Source organism: Parasteatoda tepidariorum, chromosome 4 (assembly GCF_982258835.1).
Source record: "Parasteatoda tepidariorum strain Cologne lab strain chromosome 4, Ptep-v5.0, whole genome shotgun sequence".
Classification (NCBI taxonomy): domain Eukaryota; kingdom Metazoa; phylum Arthropoda; class Arachnida; order Araneae; family Theridiidae; genus Parasteatoda; species Parasteatoda tepidariorum.
Window position 1 is genome coordinate 112890225 of NC_141758.1, and position 21074 is coordinate 112911298.

Here is a 21074-nt window from a genome sequence, read left to right on the forward strand (position 1 = left end):
TGTCAGCATACAAAAAAAAATCCTTTTTAGAAATCGGAGCTCAAAAATTTATAGTTTTTTTTTAATAGCTTATGAACTTCAAATATATTGATTAACTATATTTGAGAAAATATCTAAACATAAAAATATAATATAGATATGTAAAAATATAATATAGAAATGTAGAAATATAAAAATTGAAATTTCAAATATAGATAATTATAATTATAATAGTAGTAGATAGAAACTTTCGCTGAAATTGATAATTTTCCCTCAGTCTGATACCTTAAGAAAAGACAATTAAAATAAAAATGTGTCCCTAATTGAACTAGGGTACTAGTTCAACTAAAATTTTAAATTATAAAGAGTTTTTTTTAAAAATTAAATGAATTGCTTTGACAAAACGTTTTGCTTCAACATTTCCCTTTACTGCATTAGCAAATTGGCAAAATTGAGAAAAAAATTATGATCAAACCTATAAGAATATGGTAAAATTTAATGCTTTTCTTTCACTTTGGAAACTACAAATAATTTGGTAGTTTTTACTGAAGAACTCTGGTAGTTATGTTCGAAAATTAATATAAAATGTGGTAATATATTAATTTGTTAAATATTGTAAAATTTGGTAATATTATCATGATACATTATGCTACGGTATAAAAACCATTTATTCGTTTAAATTTGCTTTATAGTTTTGTATTTTTTTAGTAAATGTATGTTAACAAGGACTATAAATTTTAAAATTAGAATTTACAGTCAACTCCATATCATATGAATAGTTAGTTGTTCTTGCTGTTTTCGGCAGGGTTTGTGGTTGCTCTGGGTTTCCAGTGGCGCCATCTATGGCCAAGAATTCGACTTCTGCCACACACATACGTCACATCCATTTATAGGGTGAACCCATTCATACATACATTCATTCATCCACAGATCGTTATATTGACCTGAATCAGAGAACGATCGATCTCCAATGCAGTACCCCCAGAGGCATTGATTTGTTATGGGGACATGGAGGACTTCGCGACTTGACAGATTTAAAGTGCATCAGTCACCATTTACTACACGGGGAGTTTTCAGCAGTTGGAGTTCGATCCCACGAACTCTTAGACATGAGCCCAGCGCCTTACCGACCAGGCAATCCCAGCACATATGAATAGTGAATTTAGGTTTTTATTGCCATCAGAATTGCAGTTTTCTTGATTACCAGAAAGGACACTGGCAGTGCGGTAATTGTACCAGAATTTCCTTCTCTGTGTACAATTATAATGCGAACATCTAATCGTCAAAAATCAAAAATGTATATGATCCATTTCCTTTTTTAAATGCAACAAATATAAAATTCATAAGCTAGCACAGAGATTCATAATTTTATTGTAAGTTGCAGATTACAAGCATTTAAAATCATTTTTAACAAACGAAAATGCATAAAATTTCGATTTTGTACATTTTAATGCTGTTTCTCAATTTTGATTTTTTTCATTTAATATTATTTCTTTCAGAGCAATAAGGCAATCCTGAAAAAAAAAAATAGAAAAAAGATATTAATAATAATTAAACAACAAAATTATATTTATTAAAAAAATATTTTACTCCGTCCAAGGAAATTTTTATTTCTGCTTAGTTAGTAATTCTTGGTCAAGTTGTTCTCTGTTGCCATTTTAATTTTTTATTTTTATTTTATATACGTCGTTGAACAGCCGACCCGATTTTGGGTTTACGACTACTAATATTCAACTCCGTAGCCTTGTCATTTTGAACACAATCCAGAAGACAAGGAAAACTCCTAGATATTGTAAGCAATGGGCGAAATTTGCTTTCGTAAAGGACTTTTTTTGATGAAACTAACCCGCATTTGCTTCAGAGGAAGACCCCGAGAACCTCTCGCGGTTAGCCTGACAGCAGGAGTAATTTAACCCATGATTCGTCTACAACTGAGGATATTTCACGTCAGCACTGTGGTCGATGCAAGGTGGATGCGGATTCGTATCGACCAGCCATCGCTTGATTTCGAACCCGGTTCAACTCATTGGAAGGCGAACGCTCTATCCCTTGAGCCATCATGGCTCCAGACTGACCCTAGACCGGGATCGAACTCCGGAGCCCTCGGTCTGCAAATTTCTTTGCCATATGCTACCTACTCTACTGACTCCACGCTCATACGCAAAACAAACGCCCAAACTGGGAATCGAGCCCACGACCCCGATATTAAGAGTCTCGTGCTCTAAATACAGATATTAGCGCTAATGCATACATCAGCGAATTATAATTGTTGTTTGTTTGTAACAATTATTCATGATTGGTAGGATCCATTTTGCCACAATGTAGTCAGCTCCCTATATACTCATTTTGAAAATGCTATAGCATATAAATGTAGACTAAAAACTATAGTTTTGTTAAAATCTATTTTTCACTGCTAGAAACATCACTTCAACGCTGCTTGACTTGGAAAAACAGTGCTGCCTCTGCATGGTCTGCAAATACTTCGTCAAATTTAATGCATAACTTTCATCAAATTTTGTGAAATGATGCTATTTGTCGAACACTATGCTTATAACTTCTGTATAACTTCTGTAAGTTTAAAACAATGACTATTGGGTCAAGTTCTGCCCGTCTTTTCTATAGAATCGAGTTAACATGTCTTATATTCTGGTTAATTGGAATTATCTACATGGAGAAAGTCCACTACAGTCTACATGGAGAAAATTCACAGTTTTGTGAAAATGAAAACTATATGTGGCCTAAACGTTTATTATTTAAAAGTTTAACGCAATGCCGCATTTTCTGGGCTTATAAAAACTTGCTAAAACTGAGAATAAGGCAGTGATTTTGATAATTTCCATCTGGGGGGAAAAATGTCGCCAAATTGGAGATTTAAAAAAAAAAAAAGTAATAACTCTTAAAATATTTAAGTCATTTGTCCGTTCTAATGTTCAGATAATTCTTCTCCGCAAGACGGTATATGTGGTTTAAAATTGCTTCAAGTGTAGGGCATTTGCACTGTTGCTTTTTATAAAAATTTCTTTGGTGAAAGAGTTTCGAAAAACTACGTTATCTGAATGGGCTTTGGAATGGACAAAAAAGCCTAAAAATTTAAAAAAAAAATGAATATTTATTTCTTTAAATCGCCAATTCAGTGTGATTTTTCTTCTTCAGCATAAACTATTGATTTTCAATTTTTTTTTTAACGAGTCTCGACATTACAACTATGCAGTAACTTTTCAAACAATAAAAATTAGGTCACAAGCTCTTTTCGTCTTCACAAAACTGTGGCTTTTCTTTTCGCGCTATTTACATAATGAGCCTAGAGAGCACTGGCTAAATGCCGGCAAAGCTTAACCATCAGGTTCAACTGTTACAAACTTACAACAATTAACCATACATAGATGAAAAGCAAACTTTTTTTTGTGTGATCTTTTTCAACCTAAATGTCATTAAAAGATTTGGTATCTGGTATGTTTATATTTTATATCCGTCGTTGAACAGCCGACCCAATTTTAGGTTTACGACAGCTGATGTTCAACTCCGTAGCCTTGTAACTTTGAACCCAATCCAGAAGACACGGAAACTCCTGGATCAGTACCCCCAGAGGTATTGATTTGTTATGGGAATGTGGAGGACTTTGCGACTCGAGAGATTTAACGAGCATCAGTCACCATTTACTACACGGGGAGTCTTCGGCTGGTGGGGATCAAACCCACGAACTCTTGGATTTGGGCTCATTGCCCTACCAACCAGTGCTATACCGTCCTCAGGACAACCTGGTCGGTATGATGTTGGACTCGTGTTCGTGAGATTGTGAGATCAAATGCTGCCACCCGAAGAATCTCCATGTATTAAATGTTGATTGGTGCACGTTTAATATGTCGGGGCCACAAAGTCCTCCAAGTACCTATCAATACCTCTGGAGGTTCTTAATAGGAGATGGATCGTTCTCTGGTTCAGGTTAAAATGACTGTCTGTGAATGAATGAATGGAATATGAATGGGTCCTCCCTGCAAAACGGGCTGTGATGTGCGAGTGGATAAAATCGTATTCTAGGCCGTAGATGGTACCACTGAAAATAAGAAACATACCCTTCTGCCTTAAATTCGCTTGGTCTCACATAGGATGCTTGGGGCCGGGATAGACTGGTTGTTGGGTACTGGGCCCATGTTCGTGGGTTAGATCCCAGCCAGCTGAAGACTCCCAGTGTGGTAAGGGGTGTCTGATGCACGTTAAATCTGTCGAGTCACAAAGTCGTCCATGTTCCCATAACAAAATCTTGGGGTACTGATCCAGGAGTTTCTTCCAGGAGTTTACTGGAGTTTCCCTGTCTTCCAGATTGGTTCAAAATTACAAGGCTACGGAGTTGAAGTAACCTAAGTCAGTTGAAGTAATTAGTAGTCGTAAACCTAAAATTGGATCGGCTGTTCAACGATGGAAATAAATATAAACATAGGTTGCTTGCTGGTATTGATGTGTGTAACAGCAACAGACTCTGTATCTTTAATGTTTATTGAATCATGCTATGTGAAAAGTGCTCCAGCAATATACTGCCGAATAATAGAAAAAAGCGACGCAAGTTAAAAAAATTCAAATTTTTATTTTTATTTATTTAGCACTTCCTTATTAAAAACTACTCATTGCAAATTTATTTTTAAAAAAAATATATGAATTTTTCTATTTTTGCTTCAAAATTGCGCGGCAACATAATTATTTGCACTGCACAGTGTAGGAATGATTATGTAATCCAAAAATAAAAAGAAATGATTTTGCATGTTTTTCAGAAAAAAATTAGCAAAAACGAAGTTTTAACTTTACGTAACTAACTAATATTTTTAAACGATATCGATATACTCAATCGAGGCAGAGTTTTATGATCTGTATTATTTGCTATCGAGTTTTCTGTAGTTTTAAAATACTAAGAAAACTGAAAACTAAAAGAAACTTAAAAAACAAAATCAACAAAAAAGTTGTGATCGCCTAGTTGCAATCACAGGTTACCCATGGGTCAATTTTTTTTTTCTGGAAGGACTCCGTTAAGCATTTCAAATCATGGGTTGCAAAAACTGTCTCCATTGATGTTTGTTGCTCGGTTTGATCCTGCCTATGTACCTGTTTCAAAATACTTTTCCCTATTCAGTATTCATATTTATATTGAAATCACCGTCAATCCAGTCATTATGCGTTCATAATGGAAAAAAATATAAAAATACTTTAAATTATTTTTATGTTAATAAATTAAAAATGCCCGCTAGTGAAAAGAAAAAGAAAAACAACAGCAGCCGCCATAGCAACGCACTGTGGACAGAAGACCATGATCTTTGACCAAAAGTCAAAAATTAAATTTTCAATTAAATTATGTGAAGGCAGTTTTAATGTAGCCCATATTAAGTATTCATCATTCCAAACATTATAATTTACTTTTTGAACTGACGAGAGTAAAATGTAATTAAAAATATGTTAAATTTTTTTTAATAAGTAACTTTTAAATTTTATTTCAGAAATATATATAGGAAATTTACCTTACTGTTACATTTTTATCAGAGTAATTAGTCTGAAATTATAGCACAATTTTTCAATGTGTTGGATTAGTTAATGCTCTTGACAAACTTATAGTTTACATCTTATCATTTGACATTTCACAATGTTTGAATGACTTTTGAAACTTAGTTCCAAAAAGCTCCACGAGGTAATTAGCTTAACCTTTTTTTTTGTTCTCTTCTTTGAAGTTTCTTCGTTTGAGAGAACCTGCCCCATTTTGCCCGTATTACAAAGGTGGACTAGATATACCGAAAACGTTATTTTGTAATATTACTTCGGAAATATAATTTGCTTTTCATTTTTAGTATAAAATTACGAAAATTATTATATTTTCATTGCTATATTTAATTATTTAAACGTACTATATTATTATTTTCATTTTTGCTCGCCATATTTCAGTCGCCATTTTTTTGGGGGTATTTTTAGTGTATTTCAAAATTTCCACTCTGAATTCAATCTACCTGCACATAAAAACCCCTAAATAAAAAACCTCCAAATTTATAAATTTTTTTTATCGAAATACTAATTTTGACCATTTAACCTTGGATGCTGGCCCACTGTGCATCAAAGGCAAAAGTGTCCTTTTTGAACCTTGGGCCATTAAATCTCAATTCCCATTGAATTAAACTGACAACTAAAAAGGGACTCGTGTCGTCTTTAAAACCACGACAGATAAAAAAAAAGTGAACCTGCTGAATGATTAAAATGCAAAACGTATTAAAATGCAAGCATACTTACATGACATTTCTGGAGTCGAATTTTATACTCTTCGCCCTAAATTAAAAAGAAGAAAAAAACAAATGGAAAAACATAAGAAAAAAGATAAAACTTTGTGGTGACATATAAATATATTTCATTATTTTTTAAAGGTAGCTTTGTTGTGTATTTACCATTACAAAAATACAATTCCAAATCACTAGCATGTAAGACATGTTAACTCGATTCTATAAAGGGGTACCTCTTCATAGATGATAGTTGACAGGGTCGATAACTACTCACTCCCCAGATTGGTGACCCGGACGTGATGTGAACACACTTACCTTGACAGAAACTCCCACTTTGAAATGAACTTGCGTATCTTAACAGTAACGCCCACTTTGATTTGAACTTCAATACTTGGATGGATTGTCCACATTGAACAGTTGACTTGCTACTTGCGACTGCGACATTGTCCTTCTCACGCTGTTGCTTCTCAGTCTCGATCACACACACACATGGTACAACGTATACACTCGACAGCTAAAGGCAACACAGGAGCGACCACAACCGTGATCTTAATACAACTCTCCCGTCTTCTCACAAAACAGCAATGAATCAACTGGTAGTATCCGTTCATAGATTTCTATCACAGCTATAATTCTGGTGGGGGAGTACTGTAGTGTATTTACCCTTACAAAAATATAATTCCAATTCACTAGTATGTAAGGCATGTTAACTAGATTCTATGGTGGGGTACCTTTTCATAGATGACAGCTGACTTGGTTGATAACTACTCACTGTATCTTAACAAGAGCGAACAATTAAAATTCAGAAAATAATTTTTTTTTATTAAATACTGATCTTTTATTAAATCATAAAATAGGCTCTTTGAAAACTGTTTCGTCAAATTTTTCGTACAAGAAAATAATTTAATTTTTCTGAAACTCATTTCCTTTTAAAATATTTTAACGTTAAGTTTTAAAACTGTCCTAAAAAATCGTATCTAGTTAAAAAGCTATTCTTTCGTGGGTCAATATTTTGATGGTATCCTCATGGACTGCGAAGCAAAATGTATTCAGTGGCTCAGACCAACACCAAATTCTTTTTAGATTGATTAGAGTGGGTTTTTAAACACTTCTGTTACCAATTATTTTGAAAAAAGAAAAAATGCAAAAAATCAGCCTATTTTTTTTTCATTTTATTAATAAATACAAAGAACTGAAGCAAAACATAACGTACAAGTTTTAAGTTGAAATTTGAATTTTTTTTTATGTGTAAGAAACCTTTTATTTAAAATCAGTTTATTATCCCGAGTTATTTCGGGGAAGTTAAATATTAATCTTTGTAGGATAGCTCATAAAGTTGCAATATATACATGACGTATGAAAAGTATCACTTTGTGAAAAGTAACACAAAGTGATACTTTTCATACGTCAGTGAAGGAATACGCCATTTTTATTTACCCTTTTTTCTATTCAACCATCGTATATACAATTGTACAAAACGCGTGTGCAATCCCACAATCCAACAGCAAAACTCCCAAATTAAACTTGGCAAACTTCCAACAACAGCATTTTTTGGCTTCCGACCGAGACGTGATAAAACATAATGTACTGGCAAATTCTACTAAGCCCGAGTTTTCTCGGGATGACAAATGTTTGCAATATATACGTATCCGAGATAACTCGGGATAATCACGGAAGCGGTTAACAACTCCCTCCAAAATAAAGTTAAAATAAAAATGAATTTTAATAATGAAGATCAATCTTTTTAACAACAAAACGGATTTATAAGCTTTTAGATTGAATCACTCCATGTTAAATTTACATAAAAAAATCTTTTTCGTTTCTTTTCGGGAAATGTTCAACCAATCACAGAACCATCACGCTTCACCACTTCCCTGATTATCCCGAGTTAACTCGGGTTTGTATATATTGCAAATATTTATCATCCCGAGATAACTCGGGCATAGCAGAATTAGTTTTGTTTTATCACGTTTTTATTCGGTTGGAAGCAAAACAACAAATAACAATAATCCGCTGTGATTGGAAGTTAACCCATTTTTGTTGGGGAGTTTTGCTGTTTGTGGGACTGCAGAAGTGTTTTGTACAATTGTATATGCGACGTTGAATAAATTTACATAGAAAAAAATGGAGTAAAAAAATGGCGCTCGCGAGCGAAAGTGAAAGTAATGCAGATTATGAAGATGTGAACATATACAAAGACTGATATTTAACTTTTTTCATTTTTGATTCCTAGTATTTTTTAATGAAATCAAAAAATATGTTGATTTTTTGAATTTTTTTTCTTCAAAAAAATTGGTAACGGAAGCTGTTAATTCGCTCCTATCGAAGTGTCCTTTAAATCTAAGAATTCTTTTTAATCTTACTTACATGTTCAGAAGAGGTGGTAAGCTCATGAATGATACAATGTAGAAGCTGCAAAGAAATAAAAAACTTTTTTTTAAATAATATTTATGAATAAATTATTAAAGCAGTTTAGTATTATTAAACCACCCATTAAATTTAAAAACTGTAAGAGATTACTAGCATGAACTCGACTGTTAACGTCGTACTAAACCTTCTCTAATGGGCTATTGGCGACAGTTTTGGATTCATCTATAAGACATTACGATACTCAGACAACGCTTGCTCACTACACTTCTACAATTGAGTCCAGACGACAGATAAGGGTAGTATTATCCCCGGCCCACGCAACCTTTTACAGATTTCTCTCCACTTCTAAAACCATTGAGTGCATTACCTAAGGGTGGATTCTGAACCACTTAAATGCAGGATCATATGACTAGCTTCCTGCACGGTTGATCCAATATACAGTCTCTTTCCAAATTCTTAGACGCACTCTAAGATTTTATGTAAAATCTTAATGATCAGGTGATACTCTATACAGCTTTATTGTTTTTACGAGACTTTGCACATATTTACGCTCATGTATAAATGGGTTAACATTGTAATGCAATACGTTAAAAATAAATACAAATAGGAAGTCTATAAAAAATCTCTTGAATAAAAACCCATTCCATGCTTGTTTAAATGTAAGAGTATTGCATGCAAACTCGTGCAAAACATGTCATTATTAAAACACTTCAGTGTGTCTAATCATTGGGTCGAATTATTATAATACGCTAATATTATGATTGATATAATAAACATTCTATATTTATATAATATATCGTCTAATTTATTCGATCGTAGAATTTATATTATATATCGTCTAATTTCTACAATTAATACACGAACATAAACATGGTCAAACAGGTTTCAGTCACGTAAAAACAATAAAGCTGTACAGTATCACCTGATAATAGTCCAGCAGTGAACTGATCGTTAAGACACGTTTCAGTGCAGATCAACGAAGTCAAGTAACCACTTTGATTAGCCTGCGTTAGGGACAGAGGGTGTGCGGGATCGGTCCTCGCTAAACTGTTCTACCGTAAAGTGCTCGACGTCAAGCGCAGGTCGTCGGGCTACCAAAGCAGGGGAGCCACCCCCTCTACAGAGGATCGAAATTGCGGTGGCAGGTCTTCGGATCATCCTCAGGGATGTTTCCCTGACCGTCGCCAATTAATTGCCCATTGAGCAGCTATAATGTGACATAAGTAAAATACCTGTAACTACCTGAATTTTTACATAAGAGATAAACGGTACTGTACGCTTCATGAAGATATTTTACTTGAAGAATACGATAATATCACACATGTTGATTAAATCTGCTGACACGTTTCGACAAAGAAAGAATGAATAAAATGGCGGCGAGCTAGTGGTAGCATACCCAACCTTGCATGTAGAGTTGCCTTATAACCTGAGACTTACCATCTTAGTACTTATGATCTATCTGAGTTTGTGTCCCGCAGTGGAATGATCGTTAAGACACGGTTCCCAGCAGATCACCGAAGTCAAGCATCACTGGCTGCGGTCAGTGTGCGGGTTGGTGAACACTTGGATCAGTCTGCGTAGGGACCGAGGGTGTGCGGTACTGGTCCTCGTTAAACTGTTCTACCATAAAGTGCTCTTCTTCGCGTGCAGGTCGTCGGGCTACCGAAGCGGGGTTTGCCGTCCCCTCTGCAGAGGATCAAAATTTTGATGGCATGTCTTCAGATCATCCTCAGGGATGTTTCCCAGACCGTCGCCCATAGCCCATTGTGCAGCTCTAATGCGACGTAAATGAACTACAACAACAACTATCTGAGTTTGTTGCTCACCCTATAAGCTGTGTTGTTGTTATTTCCAATGTCACTTGGCATTCTAGCAAGCCTGCTTGGTGAAACCGAGCAAATTTAAGGCAGAGTGTGCGTTTCTTGTTTTTCAGTGGCGCCATCTATGGCAAAGAATTCGACTTCTGCCGCACCATACGTCGCACCCGTTCATAGGGTGGACCCATTCATTCATCCGCAGATCGTAATTTTGACCTGAAACAGAGAACGATCGATCTCTAATCCAGTACCGCTAAAGGTATTGATTTTCTATGGGAACATCGAGGACTTTTGTGACTCGACATATTTAACGTGCATCAGTCACTTTACTACACGGGGAGTCCTCGGCCGGCGGGGTTCGAACCCACGAACTCTCGGACATGGGTCCAGCTCCCTACCGACTAGGCTATACGTGCCTGTAAGCTGTTTTTCTGGTATAGCATACCGAACCGAGCAGTTTCCCCGCGTCATTAGTCACGTATTCTAAGAACTAGACTTCTCTTTTCTTTGGTTCCGTGGCTTCACATTACATTAGACATTTTAAAACATATCTTGAGGTAATGTATACTTCAAATTTCAGTATGAATCTAACAAAGTCACTATGAAACTGTGCACTCAATTGTTATTGCGAAGGAGAATTTACGGAGGGCTGACCCCTATTTACCCCATCTTGCATGAACTTATGAAGTCCGTGATTCCTTTGGCCCACAACTGAGTTTTGCGAAAGGGTTTTACTGTAGAAAAACCGAATGGGAAAATTCTCTCTCTGTCCGAGTTTCAGGAAGCCAACCCTATCGTTTGGCAGCTACTTTTTATTATGCTAACCGGTAAGAGAGGCTTCGAGACGAAGGAGATGAAATGCCCCGTTTATAGAATATTCATTTTTTACACCACTTCCAGAATAGAATATTTGAAGAAGACTCTTACCTCCGCCACTTCGCTTACTTCTTTTTGGCAGTTAAATTGAATGTATGTTTCCACAACATTATTCTCTTTTTTGAATCCATCGTAGCAACCTTTCACTAATTTCCAAACCTGAAAAGAATCCATAGATCTTATTTTTCTTTCTGAGTCAGAAGCATGTCACCTTAGGGCAGAAATTTTTTTTTCTTTGTCACTAAAATTTTTGCCCTAAAAACCTTTTTTCAATGAAAAAAACAATGCAGTTTCAAACCTTTCATCCTAAAATAGTTAAAAACTAATTATTTGTAAAGCTTTTTTTTTTAAAAAAAGTATTGTCACGTAGGTAAAATGGTCCCTTAGTTTCCGTAATGACGTTTTAGCTGACGTCACACAAGCGATAGGATCCAATTGGGTATACTATAGCCTACGTCACAGGTTGTGTTATTCCTACTAAATTTAACCCATGAACGGCATTTTCTGCGAGCCTAACTTCAAACCACAAATAAACAAACGAAGTGCTTGATCGTTTAAATAGCTGCTCGCCAGATTTTATTGCATTATAAAGAAAAGTAATTGATATTCGATGTTTGATTAATAATTGATTTATGTGGATAGTGGCATAGAATTTAGCATTGCGTCATGGTAAATGTTATTCCTACTAAGTGGAAGTAGTTGTGTTTTTTTAATATTATACCCAATTAAGGCTCCTATACTATCAGAGCTGACCTATCAAGCAATATTGGAGCAAAAAAGTTCACAAGTTAACGTTATGTTAGTATTGTGCTCATGTTAGCTCTTTGGAGCAAAAATAGATGATGAGTCAGCCTGTCTAATTCAGGGGCTCTAGCTCTAATGGCATTGTTCATTAAAATTAACATGACAAGGTAGATTTTAGTAGAGAATACAAGACGTTGCGAAAAGAAACCTTATAATTACCTAGATGTAAGATTATTGTCATCTTAAGACAAGCTTTACTCAAGGATTTTTTTCACGCTTGAAAACATTAAGACAAACTCGTTAAGGTTTTTGTATCGAAGGTTGTTTACCAAGGTTTCGAATGAGGGTAATGTGCGTGGAATAGAGCAGATGATCACTTATCTCGTTTTGGGGTTGGAAGGTTTACACGTAAACCTCTTAAAAAAACCTTTTTAGGCTTACATTAAAAAGGCTTTTGTTGAGTGAAAATAAACTTTATTTTGCTATCTGGGATGTGTTTCAAAAAATAAAATGGAAGCAATAGATTTTTAGTGTTATACTTTAATCTGGTTGTATGTACGTAAATGTAATTTACATATATTACATTTATCACAGTTTATTACGTAATTTAACAGATAAATGTTAAAAAAAACTGTTTTATTTGAAAAAAGTCACATTCGATTACTTAATTTAACAGATAAATGCTAAAAAATGCTGTTTTATTTGAAAAAATCACATCCGATTACGTAATTTAACAGGTAAATGAAATAAAAAACTGTTTTATTTAAAAAAAATCATATCCCGATTACATCATATCCGAATTTTTTAAAACAAAATCATGAGCTCTTCCAGCCCAGCTTAGTATGTTCTTGTTGTTTTTTCTTATAATCTGTTTTCATGGTGATAAACCGTCGCCCTCCCCCCCACCTTGAAAGTGCCCGTATACAGTATTTCATTTATATTTTCATTACAAATTTTCATAAACAATCACTTTTTCTCCTTAGGTCGAATGCTTTTTTCCTCGAAAGGTGAATTTAATAACCTGGTTTTTTGAAACGGAGCACATCTTTCTGAATGAGACAGTCTGTAATGAAAGCATAAATACTCGATACTCAAACTTCTGTCAATAAATATTTTTTCTCTCCATATATATTATAATATGTTGCATTATATATTGTATAACATTTTATATATTATATATTCGTTAAAATTACGTTACTTCACCCTTGTATTAAATAGTTCGCTTTTAATCTTTCACTACAGTCTCTGGTCAAATTGTGAGACGCACTATAAGACTCTATGTAAAATCAGGTGATACTCTATACAGCTTTATTTGTTTTAACTCGGATAAAACCAGTTTGCACTTGTTGACGTTAGTGTATGAGGGTTAAATTAGGCGATTTATAATATAAATTGGACTGTTGGATAAATAAGACGATATATTATATAAATATAGAATGTTTATTAAATCAAGCATTATATCAGTATTTTATAATAATGAGACCAAATTATGAGACAGACTGTAGTGTTTTAATAATGACATGATTTGCACGAGTTTATAGGCAACACATTTATACTTAAATATCCATGTAATATTTTTTTTCCAGGAGATTTTTTATATACTTCCTATTTTAATTAATGCATTATTTTTTAACGTATTGCATTACAATGTTAACTAATTGATACACGAGCATAAACAACTACAAACCGGTTTCAGCAGCGTCAAAACAATAATGCTGTATAGTATCCCCTGATAATTAAGATTGAACATAGAATCTTATAGTGCGTCTAATAAAATGGCCAGTAAGTTAGCTTAAATTCTCCGCTGTTAACCCCAAAAAAAAGTTCATCGGTTTTATGACCACGTCTAAGCATTTTTATTTTATATAGATAATGATAAAAATGTCACACTTTTCTAACTACTCATAGTTTTGAATTTAAAAAAAAAGTACTTGTGTTGACATTAATTTTTACTTACGTCGACTTAAAAGATATTTGAAAAAAAAAGAATGACTTACGTCAGGTCCGTCATAATGATTCATGCATCCTATCAGTTCTTCTCTCCACTTTGCGTATTCTGCGACTGTAAACAAATAGCGACAATTGTTACTTGTAGTAGTAATTGTTAAAAATGTAGCATTTTGAACTTCATGTGTTGAAGGGAATGGGGGGAAATAGTGTGGAGTCAACACCAGGACTCGAACTCCAGTTCTGCCGGTCATGAGATGGACAGATAAACCGGCTCGGTTATTATATGTAAGCAGTTGCAAAGATATAAGTAGCTTCATGTGCTAGTGGGTGCGATAAAATTCTGGTTGTTTAACGGTATTAGGTGAAAGCAGTTAATAAACAGTTTTTCTCAAATTTAGCAGTTTAATTACCATTTTATTTATGGTCATTTGACTGTTTTGATTAAATATGGTAAAACAACCATTCAATAAAGTGTTATTTAACCATTTTTTTCAAGAAATTTCTAAAATTGTTCCATTCAATCAATTCAACATAGAGAACGTCTCACCAACTGGGATACAGTAACAATATTAAGTTATCAGTAAAATTTGAAGAATAGTGTAACATAACTAAGATAATTAACTGTAATTTTTAGGATTCTGATGGTGTAGAAACGCTCCTAGAAATCCAGGTCAGTACATAAAAGTTTTTTTGTTTTATTTCAATGGCAGATTAGAGGATAACTGTTGGCAGAAAAACAAACTGTAGAAATAGAACAAGAAGCAATAGAAATAACAGCAAACAAAACTGAGACCACAGTAAGTCTATAAATCGATCTTCCCCTGCCGAACTTTCGAGTTCAGTGCAGGGCAATGACTCAGGTGCTTTGCTTCCATTTCTAAATGAATGTTGCACAATTGACAGAGAGGACATCAATATAAGGGAAGCACATAAGAACCGCCTTCCTTTTATGTGTTTGTCATGCTTTAAGGGTTGTCTCCATTTCAAACGCGGAGATGTTTCTCTTCTTACTCCCGCGCTGAAGCGAACTCTGCGTTCGAGGAGGTGGAGCCAAGTTCCGACTCCTGCTGAACGAACTATAGCATGACATCCCTCAGAACATTACAGATGTGCCAAGGCGATTTGAATTGCTGAGATGTCAGCACCATAGGCGGTTTTATACCTTTCGACAGGAGTGTAAAATGCGAATAGAAGAATGAGAATACATAGAATGTTGAAACACATAATTTTTTTAAATTTATGCAGTTAATTATATATATATTAGCAGCTTTTTGCATATGTTAGCATTTAGCAACAATAATTAATTAGCAGTTAATATTAGCAGTTTTTTGCAAAAATGACACTTCTAAACTTATAAAAATATTATGGGTATTTTTTCTGTCGTGGTAAACTACGTGATCATGAACACCGATCCACTCAGTGGAAAGGCAGTTTTTTTCATTTTCAATTTCTGAGCCTAGAACCCAGAAGACAAGAGAACACCTGTTTAAAGAAAAAGGATCATACTCCCCTCCGAGGAAATTCTTCTAAGCGAAAACTATCCAGCATTCGTGTTAAATGCAGGAAGAGATCAAGAAAACTTCTCATGGTTCGCCTGATACCAATGGAGCTCTGATATGTTTCGACCAAAGTGTGATTCGCATCAGCATGGCAATCTCTGCAGTCAGAGACCGAAAAAAATTTGCTCTATGATTCGTTCATAACTAGATTTAATATCTCTCCGCTGAGCCATACTGATTTTTATGAAAAAGTTGCCATTAGTTTTGTCAAATACACTTATCATTTCATATTTAACGCTCACTATTTTAGGCGTGCATATCTTAATGATTGCTGATAAGCTCCTTGGATTTTCAATTTGAAAAAAAAAATAATTCAAAAAAAATTTTGAATTATGTAAATGGGTGCTATTTTAATATGTATAGTTCATTCACCAGGAGTTGGCACTTGGCTCCGCTCCGACGTTACTATTTCGCTATTTTGGGGAGAAAGTTGTGAAAAATCCTGCACAAGATTAGTATTCGGCGATCGTATGAGAGAAATATTTATTTCGCAATCTTTATGTGCATTCTTTTAACATTAAATATTTCATAAATTTGATGATATATTAGTTCTCTCTTTTCAGTGAATACTTAGTCCTTTTTGAGACATTTTGCTACTATATATTTAATTAGCTAGAGTAACGAAAGGTATAATAGTAGATGATGAAGCGAAGTAAGTGGTTGAAAAATAATTCACTGTTCACGTTTGGCGAGCATTAAGGGTTGTCTCAATTTCAAGTGCGGAGACTTTCAGGAGACTCGTGTGGAGAAATCAAATATTGGAACGATCATGAACCTTCTCCCCCAATGTTGGAATTCGGACTGATGGGTCAACCTAAAAAAAAAATTGTTTGATGGTAGCATACATATCCATCATGGACCATCACGGACCATCATGGATTGTTATTCCATTAGAATCCTCCTGATGGTTAACCACCATAGTATTATAGTAGCATTTTCCATCAGAGAATGATGGAAGTTTGTTGGCATATCAAAAACCATGAATCCATCATGGAAAATGTTGGACGATGGTGACCCTCAAATGATGTTGAACCATCATGAATCGTACTGAAACCAACACAAACCATCAAAACGCTTTGATGGGACTATCTAGAATTTCGAATCGGGTACTAATATAGGTACCTCGATTTCTACTGTAAGTACTGTAACTATACTATGACAATTAGCTTTTACAGCAGACCGAATAGGAAAAGAACCGTAGTCAACTGTTGATTATGGTAATAATTGACAATCAGGTGCTGACCTTCAGCAATAGCATTATACCAAACGATACTGAATGTTAATACTATTAATTTTAATAAGACTGACTTCTAAAAATGTGTTTTGCTTAATCTAATAACGTAAAGCCATGAAGAAGAGCAACACGTAATAAATAAAATAACTGGAATTGTTCTTGATTTAATTGTGTCTGGATATCTCTTTCAATTTCGTGCATGATTTATTGATTATTACCGATTTATTGATTATTTAGTTTAGGTTTCAACTAATATTTATCTTTAGCAACGCGTATTTAGCTTTTAACAATAATAATGAACTGAAAAAGTTGTATAAGCACAAAATAATACGTATTTTCAAGACGACAGTATTTAAACAGTGACTTTAACATTCTTGCATCCACACTTTACCTGAAAGATATCGGATGTTATAGTTCGATTCAGTTCAAATTTCAGCGAATTGACCTAGTTATTTTGATATTAACCAAGTTTTTTTAATTAACACTCCTATGGTTGTATTATATTAATTCTTTTAACCTAGTTTTTGGCGATGTGAAGCCAAATCATGGTGCTTGGGCTAAAACTTTGTATCGTTCACTCAGAAACAATTTAGATTTTATTTATTAAAAAAAAATGGTGACTCTGGATAACTTTTGATCTAATGATCGAATCTTCACGTTATAGGACTCAATTTTAATTGTTTGGGGGTGACTTCAAATATGATAATTAATGAGTACACCCGATATTTTAAGTTCCAAGTCAGACACAAAAACGGTTTCTCTCTGAATAAACGTAACTTTTTTTCCCGAAGGATTTAAATTTCTGATACACAAAATAGAGGAGGCGGCAGCTATCTATCAAGCATCTAACGTTATTAATATTTGATTTCTCAGAAACTATTCAACAGAATTTGCTCAAATTTTGTATTGAGTCGTGTAAAATTTTTTGCTTTAAAATGATGTAAAAAATTTTATATTTTATTACTCAAATTTTTTTTTACTAATATTAAATAAAATAATAAGAAATAATAAATGTTTACTTAGTTATTTTATGAATGGAAGTAACTTTGGCCATACAAATTATATAATAATTTGTATATAATAATTTTTATAATTTAGGTATACAAATTATAAAAATGCTTCAATTCGCTTTAAAAATAGTCGAGATATGGCGAAATAGACAAAAAATTAAATAAACATGAAAGGGTCAAAACTTTCAATCTCCCTCTTGACCAAACTATTGGGACTCAATTTCTCAGATTACGGCTAACCCCTATATTTTGGGGAAATCCGAATCCGTTGAAAAAAAGGTATTCAGAGAAGGTACGTTTTCGAGTCTAATTTCGTAATGTAAAAAATCGTCTGCGCTTCTTAATGAGCATGAAAAGTCGCACGGGCGAGTATCTTTAACCCCCCCCCTTCAAAATTTATTTAAGCATTATTAAATATATAAAAAAATATCTAATTACATACCACACATGACTTTTTTGTAGAGACCTAAGCCTTCAAAATCGCCGACACCATAAGCTGGGGACAAAATTGCCAGAAACACAGTGAATACAATTGCATGCATCCTCAAAGTTTTTCACGTAAAATTCGAAAGTATTTATTTTAAATCTATATATATATATATGCAACCATAGGGAAATTTAAAAAAAAAATGACATAATTCGAAGAATTTGAAAAATGGACTTAATGTCATTGAAGTTATTTACTATCTTTAATAATGAAGAATTATTACACGCACGCACTGCAGTGAACGTGAAGTTAAGGAATAATAAATGGGTTCAATGCAGTTGCGTACTTTTCGATGGATTTGTTAAATACTCTCAAATCGTATGGAGATCTCTTTCTTTTACAGCCATGTTATTAGACGCACTATAAGATTCTATGTAAAATTATAATTATAAGGTGATACTATATACAGCTGTATTGTTTTTACACGGATGCATTTATTAACGCTCCTGTATCCATGGGTTAACATACGCTAAAAATAAATACAAATTGGAAGTATTTGTAAAAAATCTCCTGGAAAAAAATCCATTACATGTATGTTTAACTATAAAAGTATCGCGTATAAACGGGTGCAAATCATGTCATTATTAAAAAACTGCAGTGCTTCTCACAATTTGATCTCATTATTATAATATAATGCTTGATATTGTAAATAATCTATATTTATATAATATATATCGTCTAATTTATCTTATCGTTGAATTTATTTCATATATCGACTAATTTAACCTATTGATACACTAACGTAAACGAGTGCAAACTGGTTTCAGTCGCATAAAAACAATGAAACTGTAAATGTAAAGTACGCACTCCATTTTTTTAATTTATTAGAAAATACCGCTAGATTAGAAAAAGTAATTTTGCCTGGAATTTCATATTTCGCAAAAAATTAATTATCACAATTTGTTTAAAAAGCGATTTAAAGGTGAGAACAGTTTCGCTTCATTTGCTTTCAATTTATTTTTCGCAAGCAGTTTCTGGTATATATATAACAACACTTTTACATTTTCTCTCTTAAATGAGAAACAGAGATTAATTGTGTCTTCGGCGTTTCCAGTAAATTGCTATCCGTTTTAATACAAGGAGCTATTTATTTTATGGAACTTTGCAATAAATCAGCGTAAAACAATTCAACGTATTATTCGCAATATACTAAATATTTTTTTTTTTTATTGAAGGTAAACGCAGTGATTTTCTCAAAGATTTCTCGCTTTTCTTAGTGAATCACTAGGGTTGTAAAATAAAAATAAAATCAAACGAGTAAAAAAGAAAAAACACAGATATAAAAATATAACATTAATAAGCATACATAAAAATGTTAATGGAAGCATCTGGAATTCAGCTGAAATTTATATTTATTTTCGCATTATTCTAAATGCTTTACATTTCTGTATAAGGCGTGTTAGGCGAAACAAGTACCTGCTTTCGGTGGTTAATGAAAGAATTTAAAACATCTTAAAATTTTGCAGCATGTCAACTTTTTTATGTACTTTTTTTTTAGTTTTATGTAAGTGCATGCATTCTAAATTTTATGCCAGTGCATTCTAAATTCTTATTGAAAACTACTTTTTATTTCATTTTATATCCGCCGTTGAACAGCCGACCCAATTTTGGATTTACGACTGCTAATGTTTAACTCCGTTGCCTTGTCATTCTGAACACAATCCAGAAGACAAGGAAATTCCTAGATCAGTACTTCCAGAGGTATTGATTTGTTATATGAACATGGAGGACTTTGAGACTAGACAGCTTTAACGCGCATCAGTCACCATTTACCACACGGTGAGTCTTGGGCCGAACCCACGACCTCTTGGACATAGGCCCAGTGTCCTACCAACCAGGATATCCCGACTCTATTGAAAACTACTGCCTTAGAAAAAGTAAGATTTCCGGTTAATATGATAACGCAAAGGGGAAAGTGAGGGGAGTAGAGAAATCGTATGAACTAGAGCCGCCTATATTTAAATTACAAAGAATAATAATAGTATTTTACAGACTGAAATGTTTTGTAAGCCGTTTGCTTTCTTTTTCTGTGTCTTTACATTATCAGATGTTAAGTAATTTGATTCATAAGAAATCCTCTAAAGGAAAAATCCTAAAGAAATCCTCTAAAGACACCTCTGAAGAAAAATGAAATTTATTTAGTATTATTAAAACGATGCCAGTCAGGATTTATCACTATCAAAATGTTCTAATGAATCGGCATTTAGTACATAAATTTAATTTATCTTTTATTCACGTTTTTTTTAAAAATCAATAGTAACTTGATATAGATTTAGTTAATAAAAATGAGTTTTAAAATTGTTAATATCAACAAGCGAAAGCGTTTTGTACATGTACTTTTAAGAATGCGTATTTTTCGATAATGTAGCACATCACAAAATAAAATGATTCATATTAATTATATTTATTCTAATCTGACTTAGAGAATGAGACAGTTAAATAATTAAAAAACAACCTGCTATAAATTACGTATGAAACTCTTTTTTGATTAAATAAAGCTGAAAGTCGGAAAAATATATTTACTTAAACCTACGGAAAACTATTTTGTTTCTTCTTTACAGTGGATAATATTCCACAAAATGGTGGTTTGAGGGAGGTATAAATCAGAAAGTGTCGAACGATGCAACGCGTTCTCGAACAAACGTATATCAAATTTGCTGCGAATCATTTGAGAATCGCCCATTTGTATTTACAAGATAAAGCAAGATATAAATCTGCACTAATATAAAATATGCTTTGCCCCTGTGTGCATTAACAGCAGATCACCGAAGTCAAGCATCACTGTCTGCGGTCAGTGTGC

General features: G+C 33.6%; 1 protein-coding gene across 1 annotated transcript; it reads right to left on the bottom strand.

Annotated features, from left to right (window-relative positions):
- Nucleotides 1-1340: 1340 nt before the first annotated feature.
- LOC107456107 (uncharacterized) lies at nucleotides 1341-18339 on the bottom strand. Its single transcript, XM_087160414.1, has 6 exons — nucleotides 18230-18339; nucleotides 14032-14096; nucleotides 11342-11449; nucleotides 8595-8639; nucleotides 6241-6276; nucleotides 1341-1493 (listed from the first exon to the last, which is right to left on the bottom strand). The coding sequence occupies exons 1-6, from the start codon at nucleotides 18327-18329 to the stop codon at nucleotides 1440-1442; spliced, it is 408 nt and encodes a 135-aa protein (XP_087016540.1). The 5' UTR covers nucleotides 18330-18339; the 3' UTR covers nucleotides 1341-1439.
- Nucleotides 18340-21074: the final 2735 nt, after the last annotated feature.

Coding starts and splice junctions, on each gene's coding strand:
- LOC107456107 (XM_087160414.1), bottom strand. CDS start 18,329: ATGCATGCAATTGTATTCACTGTGTTTCTGGCAATTTTGTCCCCAGCT. Junction 11,450..14,031: donor ATCATTATGACGGACCTGAC/GTAAGTCATTCT, acceptor GATTCTTTTCAG/GTTTGGAAATTAGTGAAAGG. Junction 8,640..11,341: donor AAGTAAGCGAAGTGGCGGAG/GTAAGAGTCTTC, acceptor ATTTCTTTGCAG/CTTCTACATTGTATCATTCA.